Here is a 16,805-nt window from a genome sequence, read left to right on the forward strand (position 1 = left end):
TATATTAATCACATGCTTATATTTAATAGTTGATTACTTGTTTACTGCATTATTCATTCAGAGCACATTTTGACAGATATTCAGCAATGCATTTTAGGACTAGGAGGACCTGTTTTCTGGACCTGTTTCTAGGAGGACCTGTTTAAAAATTTAATTTGAAGCTTTAGGCTATTGCTAAAACGTTTTACATCCTGAAGCAGGTGGCTTACCTGTCAATCAAGCCATGTGACATATTCTTTGTGAATGTAGAAGTGTATAAATAAGAAGTGATTTCAGACAAGGTTTACTCCTCTCTTGGCTGATCTTTCCTCTAAGATGAAGTTCTACATCTGCCTGACCTTGATGATGCTGGATGTCGCTGCAGGTAACCTTTTTTCCTTTGCTTCTCATCCCATTTCCAGCTGCACTTTCCCCCTATTCTTTTACCAGCATAATGATTCCCTAAACTCAGAATTCCCATTATTTCAACAGGAACTCTCACTTTCCAAATTGAATGTTAAGTAGACTTTCCTTATAATTTACAAATACAGATTTGTGAGTTATTGTACATTAATTAAAAGGACACTCCTGGCCCAATACAACTTTATTGCATTTGGTAGGTTTTGGCCTCGTTAATATGCTGTATATTTTGCATGCTCACATCTTTATAAATTTTGCACAAAAAGCACACCGTCTTGACATAAAGCAGCCCTATACTCCCAAACTCTAAGTGTCCACTATTAGCAGGTGTGAATGATACCTGTGTGATGAAATTATGAAATTAGGAACTGCTGGGCTTCCTGTATGCACACAATATAATGAAAAGCTCCACTCGTATAAAAATTCCTCATACAATAGAGTCCAGATTATTTCTCAATCAATTGCTGCTAAAGAGCTCTCCACAATACTTTCTTATGTGGAATATATGCCTGTGACAAACGCTCCCTCCCACGAACGTTTGCCTTGAACTCCTGGAAGAGTGTGGCACATTGCTCTAGAACCACGTGTGCAGACAGTCAGAAGTTGGCCCTGGTGGCGTTTCCCCTACACTGCATGGATCTGAGCGCTAATCTTAGGTGTAAAAATCCAAGGGCAGAGTACAGAATATTTGATACCCTACTAACCTCAACCTATGAGGAAAGAGATTTAGGAGTAATTATTTCAGATGACTTAAAGCTAGGCAGACAATGTAACTGTCACGATTCGGGGAACCCAACACGCCAACACACACACAGACACACACACAGAAAGTGTGCCGTACCGGTCCTTAGAGTGGCCGGGCTAAGCACACACAGAATAGTCAGGAGACAAGCCAAGTAAGGGGAACCAGAAAACAGAATAACGAGAAACAAGCCGAGGTCAAAGGGTAGGAGAAAGTCACAAAGTCAGTATAACAAGCCAGAGAGTACGTAACCAGAAAGCACACGTTCAGTATCAATACTATAAAGCAAAGACCACAACAGGGCAGGGAGGAACAGGAAAGGTAAGTATATAAACCAGAAGGTTAATTCTGATTGGCTAATTTCCAATCAGAATTAACAATCACACGTGGGAGATATCTAAACCTCCCACTGTGATTGAGGCACTGTGCCTTTAACGCCGGGTCAGGTGACTGACCCCGGCGTGTAACAAATTGGCCGGTCTCCCAGCGTGCAGCGTCATGCATGCTGCCACTGGGGGACCCGGAAGAAGACGCGGGCGGCACCCGTGGCTGGGAGGATGCCGCCCGCCGAACACCTGGCAGGAAGGGGATCGTGGACGGCTGAAGGGTGAGTGCCGCGAGCGGATTGCAGCCTCCCCTCGCAGCCGCCCGCGGGATCCTGACATTATCCCCCCCTAGAAGACCGCCCGGAGGGCGGGAAGCAGAAGGCTTCAAAGGAAACCGGGCATGAAAGGAGCGGACCAAAGAGGGAGCGTGCAAATCAGAGCTCAAAACCCAAGACCGCTCCTCAGGGCCGTACCCCTTCCAATCCACCAGATACTGTAACCGACCCCTAGAAACACGAGAGTCGAGAAGGGCAGCCACCTCGTACACGCCACTGGAGACCGCGCGAGGGGAAACGGGCCGCCCGAGGGGACGAGAGAACCGGTTACACAGCAAGGGCTTCAAAAGCGAGACGTGAAACGTGTTCGGAATACGCATGGAAGGAGGCAGGTCAAGGGAGTAGGAAACGGGGTTAACCCTACGCAACACCTTGTAGGGACCCAGAAATCTGGGAGCAAATTTCATTGAGGGAACCTTGAGACGGAGGTTCCTGGAGGACAACCATACCCTATCACCCGGAATATAAGAAGGGGCCGCAACCCTACGGCGATCAGCAAACCTCTTCTGAGCAGCAGCTGAACGAGATAGCGCAACATGGACCTGATCCCACATCTTTCGCAAAGAGGCGAGGTGCTGATCCAAGGCGGGCATTCCCTTGTCGGAGAACGCACCGGGAAGGACAGAAGGCCGAAACCCATAAGCAACCTCAAAAGGACTTAAGCCAGTAGACGAGTGAGACACCGTATTCCTGGCAAACTCAGCCCACGGAAGGAGGTGAGACCAGTCGTCCTGGTGCGCATTAGTGAAGCAGCGCAAATACAATTCTAAAGACTGGTTAGCGCGTTCGGCTGCACCATTAGACTGCGGGTGATAGGAGGAAGTGAACGACAAGGAGACCCCCATCTCAGCACAAAAGCCCCTCCAAAACCGAGAGACAAATTGAGGACCCCTGTCAGACACGATATCCTGAGGAACCCCATGCAAGCGGAACACTTCTTTGGCAAACACCTGAGCCAACTGACTCGCAGAAGGAAGCTTTTTAAGCGGAATGAAGTGCGCCATTTTAGAGAACCTATCCGTCACAGTCAAAATCACCGTCTGACCATCAGAAAGAGGAAGGTCTACAATGAAATCCATGGATAAGTGGGTCCATGGTTTCTTTGGTATAGACAGAGGCAAGAGTAGACCCTGGGGTCTCACATTAGGGGACTTACACTGAGTACAGACCCGACAAGCCTGTACAAAATCTACTACGTCCTGCTTAAGCGAAGGCCACCAGAACTGTTGAAGGAGGCCCTTATAGGTTTTGGTTACTCCCGGATGACCAGCAGTTTTGGCGGTGTGAAATAAAGTTAACAGCTTTTTTCTGTCCTTTGTTTTAACATATAGTTTACCAGCCGGCGTCTCAGGGGGTGCTTGGGTTTGGTATGTCTTAATACTATCAAGAAAAGGAGATGAAACAACCAAACGGGTAGCAGCTATTATCTGAGACGCAGGAACAATAGGTACAGGAGTCAGGTTAACAAATTCTAAAGGTTCATGCTGTCGGGAGATAGCGTCAGCTTTGGCATTACGGCAACCAGGTCTATAGGTAATAACGTATTGAAAACGTGAAAGAAATAGGGACCATCTAGCCTGCCGGGCAGATAACCTTCTAGCGTCAGCTATATAGGAGAGGTTTTTATGATCAGTAATAACCATGATTTTGTGTCTAGAACCCTCTAATAAGTACCTCCATTCCTTAAAAGCTAACACAATAGCTAATAGTTCCCTGTTCCCAACATCGTAATTCTTTTCTGAATCGGACAACCTTTTTGAAAAGAAACAACAGGGATGGAGGGGTTCGTCATGCGATAACCTCTGTGACAGTACTGCTCCCACACCTGACTCAGAAGCGTCTACTTCCATAACAAAGGGAAGAGAAGGATTAGGGTGGTGCAGTACTGGAGCAGAGGCAAATGCCTTCTTGAGAGTTTCGAAGGCCTTAAGGGCTTCGGGAGTCTAAACCCTAGGGTGTAGACCTTTTTTAGTCAGCTTCGTTATAGGAGAGATAAGGGGTGAAAAGTTATTTATAAATTTCCTATAATAGTTGGCAAATCCTATAAAACGCTGGATAGCCTTAAGTCCTTGGGGAAGTGGCCAGGACAGTATGGCTTCCAATTTAGCAGGATCCATACTGAAACCCTGTTCAGTAATTATATAACCAAGGAATTGCACCGAGGTTTGATCGAACAAACATTTTTCTAACTTACAGTAGAGTCCGTTCTGTAATAATTTCTTGAGCACCATCCTAACATGATTATGGTGTGACTTCAAATCAGGGGAATACACAAGTATGTCGTCCAGGTACACCACGGCACAGACATGCAAAAGATCCCTAAGGACATCGTTTATGAGGTCCTGAAACACAGCAGGAGCATTACACAGTCCAAAAGGCATGACCATATATTCGTAATGCCCGCTGCGCGTATTAAACGCTGTTTTCCACTCGTCATTCTCCTTTATACGGACGAGGTTATAAGCCCCCCTGAGGTCTAATTTGGTGAAGTACTTAGAACCTTTCACACGATCAAACAACTCAGTGATGAGGGGGATAGGGTAGGCGTTTTTAATCGTTATGTTGTTCAGACCCCTGTAGTCTATACATGGCCTCAAGTCGCCCTCCTTCTTTGCCACAAAAAAGAAACCAGCACCAGCAGGAGAAGAGGACCTTCTAATAAAACCTTTACTTAAGGATTCCCGTATGTACTCCTCCATGATCTGGTTTTCTTTCTCAGAAAGAGGGTAGACCTTACCCCTAGGAGGCATAGTACCCGGTAACAGGTTTATGGCACAGTCATACTCCCGATGTGGGGGTAGTTTATCTGCTTCCCTTTTTTCAAAAACCAATGCAAGGTCTGCATACACAGAAGGGACAGAAACAGAAAGTGGTTTAGCCGTGGGCACATTGAGTGAACAAACAGAACGTACATGAGCCATACAGTCTTGTTGACAAGATTCCCCCCAGGAGAGTATATCTAAACAACCCCAGTCAAGTACCGGGTTGTGCTTAACTAACCAGGGAAAACCCAGAACGATAGAAGCAGTAGGGGAGTCAATTATTTGAAAGGTTAACCTTTCCTTGTGCAAAGCACCCACAGACATAATGATTTCTTGGGTTTCATGGGTTACCAGAGGTTTCTCAAGCGGTCTACCATCTATGGCCTCAACGGCCAAGGGTGTGGCCTTTTGGATCAAAGTCAAGGCGGCGGTTTTGGCAAAGTTCTCATCCATAAGGTTGTCTGCCGCACCTGAATCGATCAAGGCTTTAGTTGTTATGGTGGTTTTATTGACCAAAAGAGAAACCGTAATAAATGGTCTGGAGATGGACACATGAGGGGACAAGGTCATAACACCCGAGGCCGACCCCTCTCTAGGCCTTAGGTGCTGTAGTTTCCCTGTACCTTAGGGCATGCATTACAGCGGTGCCCCCTCTTACCACAATAAAGGCATAACCCCTCCCTTCTACGGTACGCTCTTTCAGCCTCAGTTAACCCCGTAGCGCCTAATTGCATGGGTTCAGGGGATGGTGGCCTAGGAGCGGGTAGTGCTAGTAATGCAGTGCTGGGTAGGGCAGGTAACACCCGTGTATCCAGGCGTCTTTGACTACGCCTCTCTCTAATGCGGTTATCAATAAGGATCACATAGTCTATAACATCATCCAAAAGAACAGGCAATTCCCTGGATGCTATTTCATCCAGTATGTAAGCGGCCAAACCCTCCTGAAAGGCTGTTACGAGGGCGTCATTGTTCCAAACCACTTCAGCTGCTAGAGTGCGGAATTCGATAGTGTAATCCGCTACAGATCTATTACCCTGTCGTACCCTAAGCAGAGCTTTGCCAGCAGAAGCAACCCTACCGGGTTGATCAAATGTGCGTTTGAAAGCGGTCAAAAAGTCTGCAAAGGACATTGGGGAAGCATTCTCCCACATGGGATTAGCCCATGCTAAAGCTCTCCCTGACAAGTGGTTTATCAAAAAGGCTATTTTAGATCTGTCAGTGGGATAGGAACGTGGATTCATCACCAAATGGATGTCAATTTGGTTGAGGAAACCACGACACAATGCCGGGTCACCGCTGTAGCGCTGTGGCGGCGTCATATGCACTACATGGGCAGGAACGGGTGCCGGAGTGGGAATGGGCTCGGGCACAGCAGCAGCAACCTCCTGAACGGCAGGCTGCAAGTGTGCAGTGCGAGCCAGTATGGTTTGCAAAGCTTGAGCAAACTGATCCATACGATGGTCCAAGCCATCCATTCTAGCCTCCTGATTAACTAGGAGCTGTGGTATGTCAGCAGGTTCCATTATGGCCCTGTTGTAATGTCACGATTCGGGGAACCCAACACACCAACACACACACAGACACACACACAGAAAGTGTGCCGTACCGGTCCTTAGAGTGGCCGGGCTAAGCACACACAGAATAGTCAGGAGACAAGCCAAGTAAGGGGAACCAGAAAACAGAATAACGAGAAACAAGCCGAGGTCAAAGGGTAGGAGAAAGTCACAAAGTCAGTATAACAAGCCAGAGAGTACGTAACCAGAAAGCACACGTTCAGTATCAATACTATAAAGCAAAGACCACAACAGGGCAGGGAGGAACAGGAAAGGTAAGTATATAAACCAGAAGGTTAATTCTGATTGGCTAATTTCCAATCAGAATTAACAATCACACGTGGGAGATATCTAAACCTCCCACTGTGATTGAGGCACTGTGCCTTTAACGCCGGGTCAGGTGACTGACCCCGGCGTGTAACAAATTGGCCGGTCTCCCAGCGTGCAGCGTCATGCATGCTGCCACTGGGGGACCCGGAAGAAGACGCGGGCGGCACCCGTGGCTGGGAGGATGCCGCCCGCCGAACACCTGGCAGGAAGGGGACCGTGGACGGCTGAAGGGTGAGTGCCGCGAGCGGATTGCAGCCTCCCCTCGCAGCCGCCCGCGGGATCCTGACAGTAACAGAGCAGCAGGAAATGCTAGCAGAGGGGTAGGCAACCTTTTAGCAGCACTGTGCCGAAATAAGATTATGATTTTTAAATTGAGGTGTGTGTATGTTGCCGTATTCTGCTTGTGTTATTTATTATTATTTCTTTATTTATTATGTATTTGTGTGTTTATGAGCTACTATATTGTATATGTTCATGAGTAGTTTTTGGTACTAATGTGTTTTGGGTGTACTTTTGGGTGTTATTAAAATGTATGTTTTTTGTGCCTGGAGATAATTGAGTTTAGTACCGTTCCTGACTCAATTATCTCACATGCACAGGGAGGGATTATCTTGTTTTGTGTGGGAGTGTCGTGAACCTGAGAGCCAATGTAGTTACTCAAAGGTCCAGTGGTGAATGCCCCTGGAATATGTCACAGTAAACCACTTCCATATAAACCGGCCATAAATTCACTCCTGTTGTACCCTTCATCTAGTTTAGGCTGATGTTTGGGTATACGTCTGATTGCTTGGGGAAGTTACTGGGATACTGCATTTTCTTCTGGAGAACATCCAAATCAACACCTGAACTGCAAGCTATAATAACTCAGCCTTTAGCAGTTTGGGAGGAACCGAGAGCAGATGGGTATCTGAAATACCAGCATTCCTAACATAGGACATGTGGTCTTATTGCGTGTTTTTATTATGTTTTGGATACTTTTATGTTTTTGTGTTTGGCTCTCTGTTCCTCGGAGATAATAGGCTTACCGGTCGTTAATTAAATTATCTCCCAGGCACAGATATCTCTGGGAGGGGCTTGTATTGAATGAAGCCTTCATACTGAAGGTCTGCATATAAATTCTGTGTGCCTTGCCTGAATAAACCAAATCCTTTTCACCCTTCACTCAGTCTCGACTAGTGTTTGGGTGGACCAGCTATACAGCTATACTTTATGCAGGAGAGCTTAATCACTTGAAGCTGTATTCCCCCACCCTGTTCCAGGGTGGGAAGCAACATCGAGACCCCAGACAAGCTGCGGTGGCTCGGGGCTGGAGCACTGCTGGTGTCCTGGTCCTGATAGTTAGGGAGCGTGTTTGGTGGAGCTACCCAGTCGGGGTACCAGGCGGTCCGCCACAATGCCTCTTAGAGGGCTCCACTCTGACAATTAAGTGCAGCGCAGTTATGGGTGGGCATAATTGCATGCTAACATCACAATCTACGCGTTTCATCCTTCAAAGAACTTTATCAAGGCGGCACAAAAATATAATTTAACAGTTTTGCCATGTTCTTCCCAATCAAAGTCCAAAATTTGCACATACATCAAGAAACTAGTTCTGATGATTAAGTTAATTTATGCTTCGAAGTCAGCTAGCAAACTATCATAGTAAATCGTTTTAACGAATTCCATTTTAACAGTCACGGTAATTTAATTTCCAAACATATATTTTCTAACCTCCAATAATCCCCTCATATACATTATATTTAGAAAAAAATACATATAATTTATAAAGAAATAATAATGTGTGTGTGTGTGTGTCTAGAGCGTTTACCAGTTTTCTGGAAGGCAAAAATCCAAGCAATCACATAACGGCAATTAGATGGAAAAGCAATAATTAAATTGAAACATTTTGGTAAAAGTTTGATAAATATCCCTCAACCTAAACACTCACAGCTCTTTCTGTTTATACCCAGGCCTGCAGTGTACTCTGGTTCCTGGAAAACTGAAGCAGATAGATGCTGGAGCCGGACAAATTTATGGGGTCAATGGTGCCGATGACATATTCCGTTTGAATGGTAATAGTTGGGTACAGGTTCCAGGAAAACTGATACATGTCAGTGTGGGTCCATCTGGTGTTTGGGGTGCAAACAGAGAAAATGAAATCTTCAAGATTCAAGATGGCACCTGGGTGCAGGTAGCAGGTAAGAGTATATTGATATATAAAAATATAACCCCTTAAGGATGGAAGCAATTGTACAGATTCTGATCAAAAACAAAATTTAAACAAAAACCCAGAATTGGAGCTATATGTCTGTTTAACCATAATTCAGCTCTTTCATTTTAAGTGTTCCCACACTTATTATATATCAATTTGTTCAAGAGAAACATGGCTTTATTTCACATCATCTATTCATATCTGAAACATAATTTATTATGAAAAAACTCTGAAAAGTGTGATATATTAAGATTTATTTTTTAGTTCTGCATGGCATTTTTTTTTTTCCAATGTATATTTTTATTAGTTTAAATAAACACGGGAAGTTCAATCACAAAAGAATAAACAACATCAGATGCAAGCATTACAGTGTATAAAGAAACATAATACAATGTTTGGCAAACCAAATTACTACTCGTAGGACATAACAGATCAAAGTAAGGCACATTGGTACATCAAAAAGTATGGAAACAGTGTTACTCTAGCCCTGTGCAGCATTAACAAAGCGCATTATCATCTACAGTAAAATACGTTTAATTTGCTGTGGTTATGACAATAGTCACATTACCTTGACATAACATGCAATGGTATTAACTCTTTTTTGTACTTGTGCATCTAGAGCAAATATTCGGTTCGGTAAAATAGCAGTCCTATAGGTGAGTTGATAGTTTGCCTGTTGTGTTTTACCACACAGGATTACCGTAGAGGTGTTCTGTAATTATATACATAAATCCAGTTCTTAATTAGCATCCTTTATAATGCCCTAATGAATAGGATGAACTTCCAAAGTAAAGTTACAAACTTGATTGTATAAGCAGGGAGGAAGAGGGGGGGTGGGGAAAATGCAAAGTTATTTATTACCAGAGTTTATAATAAGGTATTTAATGGGTGTTATCTGCAATCGCTTCCCAGTTAGGCCAAAGTTTACAGAACGTTGGGTTATTACCTCTGTGAGCCCACTCTCTTTCGAAAATATAGGTGTTATGGACCCGATTTATGACCTCCTGAATAGTAGGGCATGATTGATTTTTCCAGTAGGGGGCTATGCTAAGTTTGGCTGCCACAAGGATATTGAGCACCGCTGCTCTTGAGGGAAAGCTGTGTAGTATGGGAGTCAGGTGGAGGAGATAGGTAGCCGGCGAGAGTGGAAGGGTGTGGTTATTAAGTGATGTGATTAATTGTTGAATTTGTAACCAGAAGGTGTCTAGGGCTTTACAATCCCAGAATATATGCATCAATGTACCGTTTGGGTCTGTACATCTCCAACAACAACCTGTTGAGCCAGAATATATCTTCCCTAATCTAGATGGGGTCATGTACCACCTCATTAATATTTTAAAATACGTTTCCCAATGTGTAACACATTTTGATGATTGTTTGGTGTATGCTATTGCATTTACCCAAATAGCCATGGGAATCGATTCTTCTAGGTCTCGTTCCCAGCGGAGCATATAAGGCAATTTAGCTTCGCCTTCGTCATTGTTCACCGCCAGGGTTGCGTAACAAAGGGAGAGAGGTTTTAGGATGGGTGTCTTTTTATGAGCTGTGAAACAAATATGCCCCAGTCTGCTCATTGTTAAAGAGCTAACATATTTTACGGACCTAGATTGTAATATGTGTTTGACCCTCAGGTACACAAAGAGATCCCCTGAAGGTAAAGCAAAGGATGTTTGTAGAGTGGGGAAGGGAGTTAAGCCCTTAAATGAGTATAGTGAGTGAACATGGGTTATACCTTTAGATACCCATTGTTGTATAGGCAAGTCTGGAGATATGACCGTAAGAGCCTGTAAGGGAGCAATGAATAGCAGTTCAGGGCTTGGACAGATCAGGGGACTCCAGGACTTCCATGATTTAAGTAAAAATTTAGATGCCGATAGCATACCTTGCGAGCTGTGGAATAAAGTTGACCACAGATTATGTGATATTTGCTGTAGGTCACCACATTTTTCTTCTAGGTGAAGCCATACTGGGCAGGTTTTGTGTGTTAAAATATCGATACCCTGCGCTAGTACCGTTGCTATATAATAGTTTTTGATATTGGGTATGTTCAGGCCACCTTTTTCCATAGGGTGCCACAGTGACCTAAAGGAAATTCTCGGAGGTTTTTTCTTCCATACATGAGCATTTAGAAGTTTCTGAAACCGTTTTAAGAGAGCATTAGGGAGAGCTATGGGCAGCGTCCTAAACAGGTATAATATGATGGGAATTGCCATCATTTTAAGTGAAGCGATCCTGCCTAGCCAAGAGACATTGGCCTTATCCCATGTTTCAACTTGCTTTGAATGTTTTGATAGAACCTCTATATGATTCTCCAAAATGATTTGTTTCTGGGTGTTAGCTATTTTGACTCCTAAGTAGGATATCGAGGTTTTACGCCACTCAAAGGGAAATTGGGCCTTAAGATCATCAACTGTTTTGGAGTCTAGATTGAATGGAAGGATTTGTGTTTTGGTAATGTTGTTTTTATAATACGAAATTCTACCATATGTTTTCAGAGTGTTTACAACGTAAGGGACTGACTGGGACGGGTCAGTGAGAAATAACATGATATCGTCCGCAAAAAGTGCAATCTTTTTTTCCCCAGCTGGTGTGGGAAGGCCTGGAATTAAGGTGTCTTTTTTGATAAGTCTAACCAATGGTTCCAGACACAGAATAAAAATATGAGGCGACAGTGGGCAACCTTGTCTGGTACCATTCTTTATGGAGAAACTACGTGAGGTAAAGCCTGTATTAAAGACCTTAGCGGAGGGCGAGGAGTAGAGGGCCTTTATGCTTGTAATGAAACTGCTTGAGAATTCGACCGCTGATAGTGTACGTTCCATATATGACCAATTCAGGCGGTCAAAAGCCTTTTCAGCGTCCAAAGCCATAAAGGTACCTTTTATTTTATTTTTGAATGCCCACTCCAATAGATCCATACAATATCTTGTGTTGTCCCCCACCTGTTTACCCGGGACAAAACCTGCTTGTTCTATGGAAACTAAGTTGGGAGGGGTTTCAATCTGTTAGCGATCAATTTTGCATATAGTTTGACATCAGCATTCAGAAGTGAAATGGGGCGAAGGTTGCTACAAATCGTCGGTGACTTGTTTGGTTTGGGCAGAGTTATGATGAATGCTTCCAGCATTTCTCGTGGAAATGCTCCAGATTTTTGAATTGAGTTGAATATTTGCGTGAGATGGGGAATCAGTTGTGGTGCCATTTTAATGTAATAGTAATTTGAAAGTCCATCAGGACCTGGGGCTTTGTGTTTTGGGAGGGATCGTATGCTTGTTGCTACTTCCTCTTCTGTGAATGGTGCGCTTAGTAGATCATTTTGCTGTTGTGTCACTTGTGGTAAGTCTACCTGTGTTAAGTAACTTTCAATTTCTTCGAGATTGGGCGTATGTGTGTCCGTATTAGTCTGTAGATTATAGAGATCCTCATAGTAATAGGATAATTCATCCACTATTTTGTTGGGGTTATACATTTTTGAGTTTGATTTGGAAATGATGTAGGGAATTTTCGTTTGAAGGTATTTAGTTTTCAATTTGTTTGCTAGCTGTTTGCCTGCTTTGTTCCCCATGTGGTAATAATGTTGTTGCAGCTTACGTGCATTATTATTATATTCCTGAGCGTGCAATTGGCGGAGTTCCTCTTGAGTTTTGGTTATTTGTTTAGATAGGGATTTAGAGGGAACGGATTTATTGATCCTTTCCAAAGATGCCAATTTTTGAGTTAATGCAGCAAGCGAGTTTTGGAAATGTTTTTTCTGTTGGGATCCTAACTTTATAAATTCCCCTCTAATGACCGCTTTATGGGCGAGCCACACTGTTTCGGTAGAGGTATCCTCAGTGGAGTTGGCTGTGAAGTAGTTATCTAGTTCAGTAGCAATAGTGTTGCGTTTTTTTGGGCAATCTAAAATAGACTCGTTTAGTCTCCATTTACCCCGGCCTTTGGCAGGGTAAGGAACTCCAATAACGGTTTCTATAGGGGCATGGTCAGACCATGAACGTTGACCTATCGTTTGAGATTTTAGATGTGGTAGTGTAGATTTATCTATTAGACAAAGGTCTATGCGTGTGTATGTAGTGTGGACGTGTGAAAAATAGGTGTAATCTCTAGCTGCGGGGTATACGTTTCTCCAAGAATCATACAGGTCAACTGAGTGGAGCAGGTGCGAGAACATTTTACTTGTGTGTATAGATGCTTTGCTAGGAGGCTTGTTTTGAATACGTTGTGTGTCCAGCTGCGGATCTAGTGTGCAATTAAAGTCACCACAGATTATTAAGTGGCCTTGCTTGAGACGAGATATTTTGTTTATGGCTTTTTTTATAAATGAGTATTGAGCTACGTTCGGTGCATAAAGGGAGGCAAGTGTTAATTGAATACCATTTAAATCGCCTACTAGTACCAGCAACCTGCCCGCTGGATCAGAGTATTAATTGTGTAGTGTAAATGCCCAGTCTGAGTGGAAAAGAATAGCTACTCCTTTAGTTTTGTTGGGTGCTTGCGCATGATAACTGACAGGGTAATTTTTCAAGTATAGTTTAGGTGAGTTCGCTTTTTGAAAATGAGTTTCCCTGCAAACACACTATAGCTGCCTTTGAAGCATGCATTTCTTTCAAGACCTGCCGCCTTTTATTGGGGCTATTCAGACCCTTAACATTGCTAGACAGAATTTTCATATTATTTTGGGACATAATGATGTGTTGGTTGTAACTCTAATATTATGGTCCTTACTGATGTAGGAGAGGCTAATGTTCCTAGCGCGTACTGTTTGCCATCTTATCCAAATCAATTTTTCTGCAAGGTCTGGTATATGCCTTGGAAACTTTGCTGGCGGTTTATGGGTAAATTGGGAAAGGGGGTTAAAAAACTGGGAATATAACGAACTAAAGTATGTACAACAATCTCCGTCATGAAGGAGATAATCAACGGCCATATAGAGAACACCTGGAAGTGATCTCAAGAGGTGGCCTGGTATGGTGGGGAAACGTGGAGCTCCTACCATCCTGAGAGGGTGTAACTCAGTTTTTTAGAGATGCGTGAGATACATTTAGACCAAAAGGAAAAATGAAAAATACTACCATAATTGTGATACCTTTGCATACAATCAGCGGTTAAGGGTGATGCATATAATATCGACATGTCTATACGGTGGTTAAAAGCAACTGCTACCAATGTTATGCTATGTCACCGCCTAATAAGCACAATAACGATTATTGCTGTGCCGTTACGCCATCTTTTAATGCCGTTACGGGCCCCATAAGGAGTAAGAGGGATTGAACACAGTCAACTGGGACTATTATATCTGAGTGACTAACGAGAGATAAAACGCTGTAAAGTTGATACTCATATGGTGTCTCTCAAATTCGGCCTATAGACTGATCCACCTCGCTCTGGAGAAAAGTTGCTGATCATAAAGGACAAGGAGTCTACAACTTTTACGTGGGAAACGTTAACTCCTATGACTGTATTGAATGCAAAAGGGTAATAAGCGCTCTCTTCTCAAGGGTGAGCAGCAGTTCACCAACAAGGTGTTCCCTCTACCTTGTGATAAATGGACAGATAAAATAGAAAGGTGAACAGCGCTAAAGATCAGAAATTGTACATACGTTTAGTAGAAATACTGGCCAGCGGAGTAACTTAAAAAAAAAAGGAGAAACAAAGATACAAATAATGGTACAGTATGTATGAACGATATAATTCCACAAGAACAAAGGTGTTATATTCACACTCACACTTTGAGGAGCTATATCAGCTCGGTGTTAAGAGCTTGGACGGAATAATCCCCTTCTATGGATTTCTTGAGGTTCCAGATCGTTGGTGAGTGTATTCGTTATATGAAAAACAAGAGTAAAATACGCCACATGGTCTAGTACGTAAATATAAAATATTGTAGTAAGAGTAGATGATCCTACTTACATATACTAGAGCAACGACCTGCTCTAGTTTGGAGAATTTCAGGTGGAATAATCCCCACCTCAGGATATAGTGGACCCAGGTATAGCAGCAAAGCAGTATTAAATAGGAAGGAGGACAAAAAAAATGACTGGATGGTTTAAAAATTATATATACTTTAATACAATAAGTAAAAAGTGAATAATACACTATAAAACCAGTCCTGTATAAAAGTCCAAAATTCTTCCTCACTTGACGCGTTTCGCCGAAGCTTCACTTTTGAGAAAGCTTCGGCGAAACGCGTCAAGTGAGGAAGAATTTTGGACTTTTATACAGGACTGGTTTTATAGTGTATTATTCACTTTTTACTTATTGTATTAAAGTATATATAATTTTTAAACCATCCAGTAATTTTTTTTGTCCTCCTTCCTATTTCCTTCCTATCTTACTACAATATTTTATATTTACGTACTAGACCATGTGGCGTATTTTACTCTTGTTTTTCATATAACGAATACACTCACCAACGATCTGGAACCTCAAGAAATCCATAGACGGGGATTATTCCGTCCAAGCTCTTAACACCGAGCTGATATAGCTCCTCAAAGTGTGAGTGTGAATATAACACCTTTGTTCTTGTGGAATTATATCGTTCATACATACTGTACCATTATTTGTATCTTTGTTTCTCCTTTTTTTTTTAAGTTACTCCGCTGGCCAGTATTTCTACTAAACGTATGTACAATTTCTGATCTTTAGCGCTGTTCACCTTTCTATTTTATATGACTGTATTGAGTTGGTAGTTTTAACCAGGTTGCAAGTGGAACCTTTCCACCGGCGGTGCACTCATTTACAATGTGGCAAAAATATGGTTAGCTTATAAAGATGCCATATTTGTGATGACATTTGTGATGACATCTATGTGTGAGACAACTATTAGTAGAGCTGTGTTCCACAAAGGGAGGGTTAAGGGGTTACATTTGGATCAGTAGTGGCATACAAATGCGTGGACAGGCAAACACTAACGTGCTTAAGATATTTGAGAGGCGGTTTGGTAGTTACCGATCCCGCGAGCGGGTCCGGTATAGGAAGGTTAACGGTATACATAAATAACATACTCAACAGTTTTGACATACATTAAGATATCATACCCATCTCTGCTCAACAAGCACGATATGGATGGCAAAAAATAGTTCATTTCTTTGTGGAATTTGCTCCCGCCATGTGCCAGTCCGCAAGAATTTTCTTTGGAGAAGCTCCTCCAGACTCCATGCCCTTATCTTCCGTGTTGCGCCACAGTCCCCATTCTGAGAGGGCCTTCATGCCTTCACTTGGTTCGGTAATGATCCGGGTAGAACCCTGTCTCCACACGATCAACTTCGTCGGGTATCCCCACTTATAGTTCCCATTGTTGTTGCGCAGCGTTTTGGTGATGGTGACAAACTCTCTCCGTTTTGCCATAGTGGCAGCTGATAAATCCGCAAACAAAGCAATTTTTGAGTGTGGGTCCGGGAGGGTCGATAATTTTCGTGCTGCTGACAATAAAGCTTCTTTGTGAGCATAATAGTGGAATTTTACTATTACGTCTCTAGGTACCTCTGATGATAACCGCGATGGACGTGGAAGTCTGTGCATGCGGTCGTAGGCCCATGCAGAGTCTGGTAAAGCAGGGACTAAGGCCTTGCATAGAGAGAGCATGACTTGAGGGAGAGCATCTTGGGAGACATCATCTGGGATTCCACGAAATCTGATGTTTTGCCTTCTCGATCTGTCCTCCAAATCTGCCAGTTTCAGCTTTAGGGCTTCATTATTTTCTGAAAGAGATTGAAGTTTGTCTACAACTTCATTGTGTGCGTTGCAAAGATCTCCCGTTTTGTTTTCAAGATGGCTCGTCCGGTCTGCCAGGCTCGCTATTTCCCTGCGTAGCTCACTATCTATGCGGTGAAAGTCCGCTTTAATCGTCGTTCTTAGCTCTTGGAGCATCTTGTGTAGGCTTTTCTCTGTAATTGGGGCGTCAGAGTATTTTGAGGAGGTCGAGTCTTGATCCGAGGTGCCGTCCGACATAGCCTCTACATCTTCGCCGCCATCTTGTCTCAATAGTTGGCGGTCTTTTTTCTTTGATTTGGTCAATTCTTGGATCTTAGGTTGCTTGTAGGGTGACATATTGCTATGCCTTAGGTGCCCTACAGTTATTAGTCGGTAATTGAAGTGAGTTACCGCTTTAAGAAGCTTAATTGTAGCTGATCAGGACGGAATATTGCCGGAGCTCTTAGTCCATGCGACT

The 16,805-nt window shown here is 43.2% G+C and overlaps 1 protein-coding gene across 1 annotated transcript in view; it reads left to right on the plus strand.

The window, feature by feature from the left end:
- Positions 1–263: 263 nt before the first annotated feature.
- LOC134577286 (fish-egg lectin-like) overlaps positions 264–16,805 on the plus strand; it is a 28,582-nt gene continuing 12,040 nt past the window's right edge. The window contains exons 1-2 of the mRNA XM_063435979.1: positions 264–364; positions 8,397–8,624. Of these exons, the coding sequence (XP_063292049.1) occupies positions 316–364; positions 8,397–8,624 (277 nt within the window). The 5' untranslated portion in view covers positions 264–315. The remainder of the gene's footprint in view (positions 365–8,396; positions 8,625–16,805) is intronic.

The sequence above is a fragment of the Pelobates fuscus genome, chromosome 11 (genome assembly GCF_036172605.1).
Source record: "Pelobates fuscus isolate aPelFus1 chromosome 11, aPelFus1.pri, whole genome shotgun sequence".
Lineage (NCBI taxonomy): Eukaryota > Metazoa > Chordata > Amphibia > Anura > Pelobatidae > Pelobates > Pelobates fuscus.